This window comes from Saccoglossus kowalevskii, chromosome 9 (genome assembly GCF_978046115.1).
Source record: "Saccoglossus kowalevskii chromosome 9, keSacKowa6.1, whole genome shotgun sequence".
In the NCBI taxonomy this organism is placed as follows: Eukaryota; Metazoa; Hemichordata; class Enteropneusta; family Harrimaniidae; genus Saccoglossus; species Saccoglossus kowalevskii.
Window position 1 is genome coordinate 8,824,209 of NC_140649.1, and position 13,953 is coordinate 8,838,161.

The window sequence follows — 13,953 nt, forward strand, 5'->3', positions numbered from 1 at the left end:
TTTTAAATTTTTATTTTCCCAAATTATTTTGGGTTATTGCCAAAATGTTTCTTATTCCCCTCTCAAAATGACCATGGAATAAAAAAAAATAGCATAATTAATGTTTAACACAAGATATTGTAAAAAATCATTCACACACACTGTAAAACAAAAATGACATGTTTCTGAAAACAGATTCTTTGACACAAAACTGGACAGTGTTAGGATATTAATTTGGAGGAATAACAGGGAGGGAGGTATAATAGGTCAGAGGTACAGGGTAGAATTGGGAGGGAGGTACAATAGGTCAGAGGTATAGGGTAGAATTGGGAGGGAGGTACAATAGGTCAGAGGTACAGGGTAGAATTGGGAGGGAGGTACAATAGGTCAGAGGTACAGGGTAGAATTGGGAGGGAGGTACAATAGGTCAGAGGTATAGGGTAGAATTGGGAGGGAGGTATAATAGGTCAGAGGTACAGGGTAGAATTGGGAGGGAGGTACAATAGGTCAGAGGTACAGGGTAGAATTGGGAGGGAGGTACAATAGGTCAGAGGTACAGGGTAGAATTGGGAGAGAGGTACAATAGGTCAGAGGTAAAGGATAGAATTGGGAGGGAGGTACAATAGGTCAGAGGTACAGGATAGAATTGGGAGGGAGGTATAATAGGTCAGAGGTATAGGGTAGAATTGAGAGGGAGGTTTAATAGGTCAGAGGTACAGGGTAGAATTGGGAGGGAGGTACAATAGGTCAGAGGTACAGGGTAGAATTGGGAGGGAGGTACAATAGGTCAGAGGTACAGGGTAGAATTGGGAGGGAGGTATAATAGGTCAGAGGTATAGGGTAGATTTGGGAGGGAGGTACAATAGGTCAGAGGTACAGGGTAGAATTGGGAGGGAGGTACAATAGGTCAGAGGTACAGGGTAGAATTGGGAGGGAGGTACAATAGGTCAGAGGTACAGGGTAGAATTGGGAGGGAGGTATAATAGGTCAGAGGTACAGGGTAGAATTGGAAGGGAGGTACAATAGGTCAGAGGTACAGGATAGAATTGGGAGGGAGGTATAATAGGTCAGAGGTACAGGGTAGAATTGGGAGGGAAGTACAATAGGTCAGAGGTATAGGGTAGAATTGGGAGGGAGGTACAATAGGTCAGAGGTACAGGATAGAATTGGGAGGGAGGTATAAAAGGTCAGAGGTACAGGGTAGAATTGGGAGGGAGGTATAATAGGTCAGAGGTACAGGGTAGAATTGGGAGGGAGGTACAATAGGTCAGAGGTACAGGGTAGAATTGGGAGGGAGGTATAATAGGTCAGAGGTATAGGGTAGAATTGGGAGGGAGGTACAATAGGTCAGAGGTACAGGGTAGAATTGGGAGGGGGGTACAATAGGTCAGAGGTACAGGGTAGAATTGGGAGGGAGGTATAATAGGTCAGAGGTATAGGGTAGAATTGGGAGGGAGGTACAATAGGTCAGAGGTACAGGGTAGAAATGGGAGGGAGGTATAATAGGTCAGAGGTATAGGGTAGAATTGGGAGGGAGGTATAATAGGTCAGAGGTAGAGGGTAGAATTGGGAGGGAGGTACAATAGGTCAGAGGTACAGGATAGAATTGGGAGGGAGGTATAATAGGTCAGAGGTACAGGGTAGAATTGGGAGGGAGGTATAATAGGTCAGAGGTACAGGGTAGAATTGGGAGGGAGGTACAATAGGTCAGAGGTACAGGGTAGAATTGGGAGGGAGGTACAATAGGTCAGAGGTACAGGGTAGAATTGGGAGGGAGGTACAATAGGTCAGAGGTACAGGGTAGAATTGGGAGGGAGGTACAATAGGTCAGAGGTACAGGATAGAATTGGGAGGGAGGTACAATAGGCCAGAGGTAAAGGGTGGATTTGGGAGGGAAGTATAATAGGTCAGAGGTATAGGGTAGAATTGAGAGGGAGGTTTAATAGGTCAGAGGTACAGGGTAGAATTGGGAGGGAGGTACAATAGGTCAGAGGTACAGGGTAGAATTGGGAGGGAGGTACAATAGGTCAGAGGTACAGGGTAGAATTGGGAGGGAGGTATAATAGGTCAGAGGTATAGGGTAGATTTGGGAGGGAGGTACAATAGGTCAGAGGTACAGGGTAGAATTGGGAGGGAGGTACAATAGGTCAGAGGTACAGGGTAGAATTGGGAGGGAGGTACAATAGGTCAGAGGTACAGGGTAGAATTGGGAGGGAGGTATAATAGGTCAGAGGTACAGGGTAGAATTGGAAGGGAGGTACAATAGGTCAGAGGTACAGGATAGAATTGGGAGGGAGGTATAATAGGTCAGAGGTACAGGGTAGAATTGGGAGGGAAGTACAATAGGTCAGAGGTATAGGGTAGAATTGGGAGGGAGGTACAATAGGTCAGAGGTACAGGATAGAATTGGGAGGGAGGTATAAAAGGTCAGAGGTACAGGGTAGAATTGGGAGGGAGGTATAATAGGTCAGAGGTACAGGGTAGAATTGGGAGGGAGGTACAATAGGTCAGAGGTACAGGGTAGAATTGGGAGGGAGGTATAATAGGTCAGAGGTATAGGGTAGAATTGGGAGGGAGGTACAATAGGTCAGAGGTACAGGGTAGAATTGGGAGGGGGGTACAATAGGTCAGAGGTACAGGGTAGAATTGGGAGGGAGGTATAATAGGTCAGAGGTATAGGGTAGAATTGGGAGGGAGGTACAATAGGTCAGAGGTACAGGGTAGAAATGGGAGGGAGGTATAATAGGTCAGAGGTATAGGGTAGAATTGGGAGGGAGGTATAATAGGTCAGAGGTAGAGGGTAGAATTGGGAGGGAGGTACAATAGGTCAGAGGTACAGGATAGAATTGGGAGGGAGGTATAATAGGTCAGAGGTACAGGGTAGAATTGGGAGGGAGGTATAATAGGTCAGAGGTACAGGGTAGAATTGGGAGGGAGGTACAATAGGTCAGAGGTACAGGGTAGAATTGGGAGGGAGGTACAATAGGTCAGAGGTACAGGGTAGAATTGGGAGGGAGGTACAATAGGTCAGAGGTACAGGGTAGAATTGGGAGGGAGGTACAATAGGTCAGAGGTACAGGATAGAATTGGGAGGGAGGTACAATAGGCCAGAGGTAAAGGGTGGATTTGGGAGGGAAGTACAACAAGTCGAAGCATATATACAAGGCAGAAAATACGTTGAAAAAAAGTGTCTACAAACAAACTGCAACCTGATTGGCCAGACTGTTAGGTGTTAAGGTAGGGTAACCAATCAGGCGGAATCTTATAAATAACTTTGAAACAACTCAAATCTAGACCAGTTACTGCAGTGTCTCTTCAGCATCACAAGTTTAATGGTACCAAGGTGTGGTGAATCACTGTCTGAGCAATAGATACAAATAAAATACACTATTTTCATAAATCCTTTACGATCTCAATCTCATAGCAAAATCACAATTTGGAAAAACTGTGGCAACAAAGTGAAAACATGAAATTGTTTTTACCCCTTGACCCAACACATGACCCCTGACCTATAACCTCTCAATAAATAAGTTACAAGTACAATCAATTATATACAGAGGAAAAGTTGAATACAGGAGAGGGTCAGAGAGCAGCCATCTTGTTAAATTTGAATACATTTATAATTAAATAATTTAATGCATATTGGCAACATTGGATGATTGGGTGGAAACCTTGTATTGTTAGGAGTGACACAAAGACCAGGTGTACGAATGTTTTAGACTACCGATAGTCTAGTTTTGATAACAATATTAAAGCACCATTGATGTCGTACTGCATCATGTTTGGATTCCATACAAAGTAAAAATGTGTACAATGAGCGTAAAAAATAGTGGAAGTTTACAAAAAATGTACACATGCAACAGCATTACACTTCTAAATGAACGTTTTTATTCATGCAGAGATTTCGGTAGAAAATAGTAACTGCGATAGATTCTCCGGTCCTGCGCACTCCCTTTAGACAACCAATCTCATAAATAAACAGACAAGACACGGCTTGTCAAAGATAGATAAATAAATAATTCATGCATTTTCAGCCACTCCCAAGACACTGACCAGAATGATTTTCTGGATAATTGTTGTGCATATTATTAGCATTATAAATAGACAACTATTTTGTGCCTGCACGAAACATGTATTTTTTTTTCCAGTTCAATTAAACACTCATTTTGACTCACCAAAATGGCGTGTCAATAAATAATTTCACTGTAAAAACATACTTCTAGTAAAAAATGAGAAAAAAAAAATTCGGTGACAACGACAGAGAATTGTTGAATGGCATGACATTACAGAGGCAAGTAAAAAACAAAACAACCAATTTTTAGATGGACTGACCTTTGACCGGCAAAATGATCAGCAATTATGAATAAATAGCACTAAAATCGTACACGGCGAATTCGAAATTCGGCAAAGACTGGCCTCTTATCACATGACATAATTAAAATAACCGAAATGTGACAAAATTTTCTACAAGACTCTCTGTATTCCTTCCTGAATTCAACTCAGTATGATGATAGAAAGCGTAAGATGTCGTCTGTGATTATATCAATGCTAAAGATCCGGAAAGCGGTTGGGGTCCTCTTTGTAGTTTCGAGGGGTGTAGAATAGCGAAGAGGGGATTTCAAAATCATTCTGGAATTCTTGGAATGTGATCCTGGCCGTGATTGTCGGCAATACAGGAATGTCTGTAATAAAAAAAAAAGTCAAACAATTATTCAATTCATTTATAGAGGGTCGCCTGTTAACCTTATCACCACCAGTTCCCTCTTTTTCATCACAAATTCACAAAATAGTCCCGTTTATAGTCTGCACATTCCCTCAGAAGATTGTAAAATCTGAAAAAACTTCTGACCCACAGTTGCCATAGCAAAACAACCAAAAAAATGATTTTTTAATAGGTTCACACCAACTCACTGTATTTCCTCCTACAATTCTAGGATTAAACACCTCGGACATAGCTCATTCTACTCAGCTTGAGTGTGGGCACAAAGTCACTATTTGATTTTTTGATATATTTTTTCATTACTGAGAAATTTGACCTCAAAGTTGGGGCAACTTTTCACTGAGAACAGCTTTTTAACTTTTCTGTAATTTTTTTGGCTGGGCTGATTTTGTTCATATTTGGTAGGCAAGTCATACCTTCACTCTAGTTGGCTGGTAAATTTGCAAAATTTCATGGCCCACTGTTGCCATGGCAATAGCCCAAAAAGTTAATTTTTGAATACTTTCATGCCGAATGTATCACCTCTTACAAGTCTTGTAATATCAGTGTTCAAATAATCAAGCTTTTCATTTTGCGCACGGTGACCTGCGCACGGTGACCTGCACACGGTGACCTGCGCACCAACATTGTCACACTATATCAATGTAAGTCCCAACACAACATTGAATTCTGAATGAACTGTAAATGCTGCGTTCAATCAAAGAATAATTAATTGTTGAATAATAAAACAGATGATACTCACCAATTTTTACCGGAAAACCTGTGGGTAATTTCATTTCTACAAATTCTCGTAATTTATTAAAATGTTTAAATGGAGTAATAACCTCAAGCACATTCAGTAGTTCTTCTACTGTGAGTGGAAATTCATCACTCTGTAACAAAAAATAAATAGAGACAGTCACAACAACAAACATGTACATTCAAAATGTTTCATGAATATTGATTTCTCACCAACTGACCCAGTCGCTATATTTCAATAAGCTCACATAAATAATTTATACTCACCATGGCAACTGTAGCTTTCACTCCTTTCCTACTTTCTTTGTATAGAATCTGTCTTCCTAGAACAGGCGGACTGGAAAAACATAGTTAAACTAATGAAACCTTGCCCTTTAATGCATTGGTTGCATAGCAATCAGATTTAAAGGGTAAGTTGTCAATCCCTGGGACTGCTTAGTGCAACTATGGCAATTAATCTAAGGATTTATATAAGATTAGGGTATGCTAGGGTGTGATAATGCAATGAAGATCTTATGAGGACTGAAGTCACGCGAATTAAAAGATGATCACAAAATAAAAAAGAAAAATTTGCATTTCTAGAACTCCTGATGCAAATTAGTGAGTCTATAAAAAGAACTGATTCAGGTTCAACTCAAATCGTTTTTGGTAGTGTACTTGCTTATTCGGAAAGCTCATAGTATTTTTAGAATTTCGCATTGCGCAATCAAACATTTTCGAGCACCCACTGCATTCTGTACTTTCAATCGATATGCTCCAAATGAAATTTATTTCAAAAATTTCCAAATATGTTAAGTTAAGTAATACAAAAAGCCTAAAAAAAATACTGAGAGTTATCATAATCGGTGGAGGGTTGCACCCCACAAATGTGAGCGGTAAAGAGATGAACACCATTCATGGACAGGGGTTACAAATTATGAATGGCTGAACCGAGACAGTATTTATCAATCTCTTTGATGAGTTGTAACTTACTGTTTTGGTGGCGCATTGATGTAATTTTCCCATGACACCCCATTCTGCACTGGAGGTGGTAGTGATGTCCGTCTATGTGACTAGAAAAAAAACAAGATGTATGTGTTATAATAAACCTACAGGAGACAGGAGGTTCTATCAAAATGATCTATATATTCTCCATGTCTATTACAGATATGTACCTCGACTATATACATATTTACCTCTATACTGCCCTCAACCAGTGTCTTTACGGAAACTGTCCATACTATATCTCTATTACAGATATGTACCTCTACTATATACATATTTACCTCTACACTGTCCTCAACCAGTGCCTTTACTGAAACTGTCCATAACTTATCTATATAATGCCCTCTACATCTATTAGATATGTACCTCTACTATATACATATTTACCTCTATACTGCCCTCAACCAGTGTCTTTACTGAAACTGTCCACAACTTATCTCTATAATGCCCTCTACATCTATTACAGATATGTACCACTACTATATACACATATTTACCTCTATACTGCCCTCAACCACAGTGCCTTTACTGAAACTGTCCATAACTGCTTTATTTTTCTGAACATCTTCATCTGTTAAGTGTTCTCTTCTATTTTCATGAATAAAAAAAGTAAAAAAAAAAAAAAAAAAAAAAAAAAAAAAAAAAAAAAAAAAAAAAAAAAACAAGAAAAAGAATTATTCTTTATGGTCCATAGAGTAATATAATTACATGTTAATAAATAAGATCAAATCCATGGCATGTTAAATCAAAGTAAACATGTACTAAGTGTGCATAAGTGAAATCGATGCTCAATTACGACACCAGCTAGTTACATGTGTACATCACAGCATGTCTTCTCCTCATCCACTAGGTATCTGCCAAAACTGTTTTCAAAAAGAAGTCAAAAATACAATTTTTCCAAAAAAATAACAAAAATAGACCATTTTCCGCTTACCACGAGATTCTATGTTATTCATAAAATTGAACATACAAACAAAGGTCAGAGTCAAAACATACATACAAAGGTCAGAGTCAAAACAAACAAACAAAGGTCAGAGTCAAAACAAACAAACAAAGGTCACAGTCAAAACAAACAAACAAAGGTCAGAGTCAAAACATTATTGATTAATGCTGGAGGTTTTTTCACCCTTATTAAAGGACAGTGGTTGTTGCACTGTGCATGTGCAACGTTTGTGTTGATGAACATTGATTTCCCACAATCCAATGCGCTCTTCTAATGAAATCATAAGTACAACTTTTGACCTGTGCAAGACTTACTGCCAGTGACTTCCACGATACCTTCCAATCACCAAAGAAATTACCTAATTAAAAGGTAACGTCTCGTAAGTTTTTATTTGTTACTCTGCGCAACAGTTTTAGTTTATACATTTTTGTTTATACAAGACCGATGTCTCACGCATGTGTGGCACAATGACCACTGCTCTTTACTGTGCTATACACATTTGAAATGTATACATGAACAGACATGGCATTTCGACATTGAGCTAGAAAAAAGAAATTCAAAATCTATTTGATTTTTTCGATGTTCGGTCCTGCATTTCACGCAATATCTCGCAAAATCATCCTTTAGAAATATACATTGTAGTAATGAAATCTCACAATCGGACAGGTGGCTTAAAAAAGAAGTCGAAAATAAAACATTTTACAAAAAAATGTAAAAATACCAGAATTGGAGAATTGAAGATGTCATCCCAAAATGATCAAATATAAACATATATACATCAAGTATCAAAGCAATTGGAGTTGCTACAATGATTTTACAATAATTTCACAGTAAAATTCATGTTATCTGCTAGGACACTAAGGCCTCCCCCCCCCCCCCCCCCCCCCCCCCGGAATTTAAACAGTTTTTTCAGAGGTTATTTTTTCTATTTGTATTAATTTTTATTATAAGATTATTAATATCTGATCCTATTTTGCATTAATTAATTTATACAATTTCAGTTTTATTGCACATTATGTTGAAAATAAATCTGTATTTTTTGCATTGCAGAAAGAGTAAACTTTTATTAATACATAAAATTTAATTACACCTGTGATTAATATTGTATAATTTCTCACCTTTTCCTGGATTCTATCATCATACCATTAACTATGTAAAAATCGGCGCTAAAAGGGCCGACCATTTCAGACTTGTCCTCTCGAAATAACCAACCGCTTTGTGCTCTGGTAAATGTAATAGGTTTTGTAGACATCGTTGCCGTGACAATATCGCTGCTCATGAGGATATCAACTTCATCTTCAATTTCGCTTTCATTGTCCTATCAACGGGAAAATATTTTGGTTAATCTGATCAACATTTGGATTCTGCGATGTGATTCGCAGTCATACAGGGTTATGTAAATGTTCGTTGTTTCAAGATAATGACAAAACCAATAGTTTTCGCATTGCTCCATGAATGATGATATTTTGGAACCAGATTGTGGAACAGCGAAATGAGCATTAAAAGATAAGGTCGATGCCCGACAACATGTTCGAGCAACTTTTACAACACATGTCAAATACAGTGTTCGTTTACATGATATTTGAACAAATTCAAACCAATACCAATTTTTCAGGGCTCGAAAATTCACAGAGTACATGGTCTTGACATTTTGTGACTTCAGAACACGAAATTTGAAGCCATGCAACCTAATATTCCTATTGAATGAAGAAACCCACGTGAAATATTAAATTGAACCGCAGCACAAACTGTATACTTACATCAGGCCTTATCCATTGGTAAACCTTTAATTCGTTATCTATCACTACTAATGATTTACTTTGTCTAGCATCACCATTAAATATAAATGTTAAATCTCCCCGCTGCCATTTCATATCATTAAAGTCTACTAGCGTTGAATCTACTCGTATACAGCTGCCCTTTTTGTGAACTTTACAAATATCTGACGGTAGCATTCGCGACACTAAAGGAACTGAAAATGACAGAAAGGCTTTTAATTGGTATATACAATAGAACGAAAACTATACTAAATAATTTTTATTTAATATCATAACATTTTTTTTTATACCAATTTCATGATTATCATTGATAATCATTGATAATCAAAAAATACAGTAACTTGGACCAGAAATAACGCCGATTTTTGTCAAATTTAATAGTACTCTAAAGGGATTGAATTGTTTTTATTGACAAAAATTAAACATCAAAGAGTTAATATAAAACTGTACTTAATTTTGAAAGATTTTGTTTGGAAAATCAGTTGGTGATGTTCAGAACTTCTACATGTCAAACAGGGAACACCCCTATGTGAAAATGGTATGTCCCAACAATTGGTATTTTGTCACCTCAACACGTATGCTGTGCCGACTTTTGAAGAGAAGGAATTTCCAGGTACAATCGCAGATGATAAAAGATGCATGTCAAAATCTTGTGACAGAGACAATGCGATGTGATACAGGGTTGCTATGATTCATATACTTACCCCAACTTTGAAAATCCCATTTCAGTTCTAAATAAAAATCTCCTAAATCTCGAAGTGCTTGGATTAACTGTGGTCTTTTATCTTCTAGTGATTCTCTGGATTGTTGTTTCAATTTTCGTAGAAGTGATGTGACTGTGAGAAAACAAACAAAAACATTTTTTTTCTTTAATTTATATTTTTTTGGCTACTGAAAATTGTATATTAGATTTGATGCTGAACTCGTAAATGAATATCATGATTTTTCCCAACAACATTCTGGAGCTACGTTCTGCCAATTTTTCTTTAATTTCTTTGTCAATTTGTGAAAAAATTAACATACATGTATTTTCCTAATTGTTCCATGTCTTGATCAGAATTAATGAAACAATATGGAAACAATCTTGCAGATTTTAGTTTGGGAAAAGGTGACAAAAATTGATTTTTGCTTGACAGGAACACCATGAAATTATGTAACAGTATAAAAATATCACAAAGAATTTCATGAAAATATTCAAACATGAACTGTTCTTGCACCAAAAGGGAATATTCCAAAATGGTTGGTACATGTTAGTGGCAGAATAGCATTAACATTACAAATGGTGTCTTAATAAATTATGTTGTGTGAATCTTTTCATTACAATCTTTTTTCGTACATTTTTCAATATTTCTGGAAATGTACCCTAATTATGGAGCCAAAAGGCAAAATTGAAGTAAATTTTCAGTTTTTACTCAAAACAATTTGGCTATTTTTTGTCCCAATTCTCTGAAGGAAAGTTCAGACTACATGTATAAACCAAACTATTTTGTGAATTTGTGATGAAAAGTGGGAACTGGTGGTGAAAAGGTTAATACTTATGAATTCAGATTTTGTTTCACTCTGCATACATGTACAGTACAGTTCTCGCGGAAGCTTTAGCTTCACTTCAGCTTCACCTTCGCTTCAGCATCGCATCATTATGGCATTGTTATGGCTTCAGCATCGCTTCAATGTTGCGACATTAAAAAGTTAGGCGGTTATCGCTTCGCTTCATTGTGGCCTCATTATGGCGACAATGTGGCATCAGCATCGCTTCATCAAACAAAAAAGTACAGAACTCATTTCGCCCAACCTCTCGCCCGCTTCAGCTTTTTGATCGCTCGCTTTTGCGATCGCTTGTTGAATTTCCGCTTTATTTTCGACTGTGCAAAAATTCGGACTACTAAAAATTTTCTGGTTTTCATAGATCACGGTTACTAGTTTAGTAATCGTGCATAGATGTTAAACAACTGTCAAAAGTTCAAATACTTTTTGTTTTAACTATCTATAATTATATGCACGCAATCTGACCCTTTGACCTAGATTTGGCTGGGATTGACTATTTTATTTTAAACAATATTCTGACGCGAAGCACTGCTACAAAATGTATTTCAACAAAAGTACAACATGGTTGTCCGGATTTCTTTTCCTGAATGTGTTGAGTTTACGAATTGTATAATTATTGTTATTTCCCCCAAGGAGAACACAAGCCGAAAGACCATGAAGCTAAATAGAAGTCCCACGCATGGACTGAGTGAAAGAAAATATTTCTAAGGCTAAAATAAAACCTAATATCTCTTTGTGTATTTGTCAATTTTGCATATATTTGTTGTGACAGTATGTTCGTAAATATCTGGAAAAATCTCGTATTTCGTTAATAATTTCATTTGTTTGAAATGTCTACTGACTGTGTCCCAATAATTTGTTTGGAATATTGATCCCTGTTGGTTTCTTCAAACGGTCCCGACGTCCATTATTCAACACAATCAGCATTTATTTATCGTATATCATGGGGATCATGTCCCGTAATTTGCGGGCTGTAAAACCAAATAATTAAACATGTATTATTTATTATATATATTTTTTTACCTCGTGAAACTACAACACAGCGTAGAGTTGTCGAGGTGAAACAGTCGCCTTGAAATCGATGGAACTTCAATTATCCATTTCTCGCCTTGAAATAAAATTTAAAAAATTCGAAGAGCATCGGGGATATATTATTAACCAGTTTTACCAAACGCTAGCTTTATTTTATTCAAATCCATAAAATTCACGAGTTTTTCGATAATTGTTGGCAACTTCCGTGCTAAAAATGGTTGAAAATGTGGGTGTGGTTCTCTCGCAAAGTCCCGTTGATAATACAGACAAATATGGTTCTGTGACCCAGGTCGTGCTCCGATCAGGTGACTTTCAGCAAATCAATGATGTTGTAACAAAGCATATTTGACGCTAATTGAAGGGTCGTCGTACTGTCCAATCTCCGGCTTCGATTCACTGTGCTGTGACAGGCTTCACAATCATTCACTGAAAAACATCGGTATATTTTGACAAACGGCTGGGACTTGACCTCAGTTCAAAAAAAGAAAAAAGAAAAACTGGGCTGAGATACAAATCAGTTTTGCAAGTTTGGAAATAAGGTAAACCAGATTGGGGTAGATGATATTCAGTATCGAAGGACTTCAGTGTGTATAATAAGTTTCAAATTGTTCATCGACTGGTCATCAAATATTTACGGCTACAACTAAATGAACACTTTTCTTCTGAAGCCCAATAAATTATTTCTGCACGTCAAGTGCTATTCGATTTTTTACCAGGCCTGTGGCTCGTTTTTATTCGAAAATATTTTTTTGTGAGAATACTTTTAAAGTACGTATAGGTCAAGCTTAGGTCACTGATCGTGACTTAATTTTGAAAATTGGATGTAAAATTTTACCAGACCGACGCCACCACAACCATCCAATCATAGTTGGAAATGTACGTACTTGTTTTGGAACTTTGTATCAAGATGGCAGGCGACAACGCCAGGCGGTGTTCGCGTGTTTTGCATGTATTAGTAGTCCGGGCATGGGATCGGACTCGACTAAAACTAAACGAAACACAGAAAAATACCACCAAAATGAGGAATCTGAATCTGTTCACTTACCAGCAAATAAAATGAACAAAAATAAGGTAATTTTATAACAAGAACAGTTTCATTTCGTATAGCAAATTGTGTTGTTTCCGAACGACGATTGCATCGTGTGATTTAAATTTATCACGTTTTTCCTTGCAGTCAATACGACACTCGTCACCTTGCAGATTGTAATGTACTTCACAAAGTTTTTGGTACCCAATACTCGCAACATTAAATAATTAAACAAGATATCTTTTTAAAATGTCATTTTACTCTTGGTCATATTATTTTATTCCCCTTACCGCTTTGAATTTCAAATAGATTACATATCGAACTTCTGTGCATGTGTTTTTTTTCTACTGCCTTTCCATGTGAAAATAATGAGGTCATACTCATGTCACAATACTTTGAAGCTGATGCCATGTTGATGCCATGAGACTGCGAAGTTGAGGCCACGATTATGCCACAAAATAAGAGAGGCGAACACAGCTTCAATTTTCAATGACGCAAAGCTGATGCCACAATGATGCAATGCTGAGACGACAATGAAGCCATGCGTATGCGACAATGATGCCACAAAAGCCAAAGCTTCCGCGAGAACTGTACTGTATGTGTATTGTAAATTACGTTACAATAAGATAGATTGTAATAAAGTATTTATTGAAACCCGGTGAATGTGTAAAGTTTAGCATAGAACACATTATCTAAATGATAATGCCATAAAGTATTTATAACATAATAAAAGAATCAATAAAAGAATCAATCAAAGAATCAAAAAAGACCATAAAAGCCATATAAATTATATTCCCCTGCGAGGACCATTATCATAACATAACAAAACATATTACACTGAGAAAAATATTAGTTTTTAAAATAACTGACTGGAGGCACACATATTATACGATCGATATTGGTTTCTCACACTGTTCAACATTCTATTTATTGTATACCTCTAGAGGGCAGTATGCTAATCCTGAGGGCACTATTTACACAGTTGACTTACTTGTCTGTCGTTCACCGTAACTTATAGCTTCTGCAAGTGGAGTCCATCCCTGAGCGTTTTTGACTTTGACCGGTGCACCGTGAGCCAGCAGAAGATGTACACATTCTGTATGATAAAAATTAAAAAATTACATTAAAAATCACTGTTTTTGTTTTTAGTATCTGACTGTGTAAAAATTTTTGTGATCAGTGAGGTCTTCAGTGGATTCATCACTAC

The 13,953-nt window shown here is 37.3% G+C and overlaps 1 protein-coding gene across 1 annotated transcript in view; it reads right to left on the minus strand.

The window, feature by feature from the left end:
- Nucleotides 1-3,844: 3,844 nt before the first annotated feature.
- LOC100369942 (ankyrin repeat domain-containing protein 13C-like) overlaps nucleotides 3,845-13,953 on the minus strand; it is a 40,030-nt gene continuing 29,921 nt past the window's right edge. Inside the window, exons 3-11 of the mRNA XM_002740949.4 lie at nucleotides 13,738-13,842; nucleotides 9,847-9,978; nucleotides 9,125-9,336; nucleotides 8,483-8,682; nucleotides 6,919-7,009; nucleotides 6,410-6,489; nucleotides 5,705-5,774; nucleotides 5,442-5,571; nucleotides 3,845-4,661 (exon numbers count right to left, since the gene is read on the minus strand). Of these exons, the coding sequence (XP_002740995.1) occupies nucleotides 4,528-4,661; nucleotides 5,442-5,571; nucleotides 5,705-5,774; nucleotides 6,410-6,489; nucleotides 6,919-7,009; nucleotides 8,483-8,682; nucleotides 9,125-9,336; nucleotides 9,847-9,978; nucleotides 13,738-13,842 (1,154 nt within the window). The 3' untranslated portion in view covers nucleotides 3,845-4,527. The remainder of the gene's footprint in view (nucleotides 4,662-5,441; nucleotides 5,572-5,704; nucleotides 5,775-6,409; nucleotides 6,490-6,918; nucleotides 7,010-8,482; nucleotides 8,683-9,124; nucleotides 9,337-9,846; nucleotides 9,979-13,737; nucleotides 13,843-13,953) is intronic.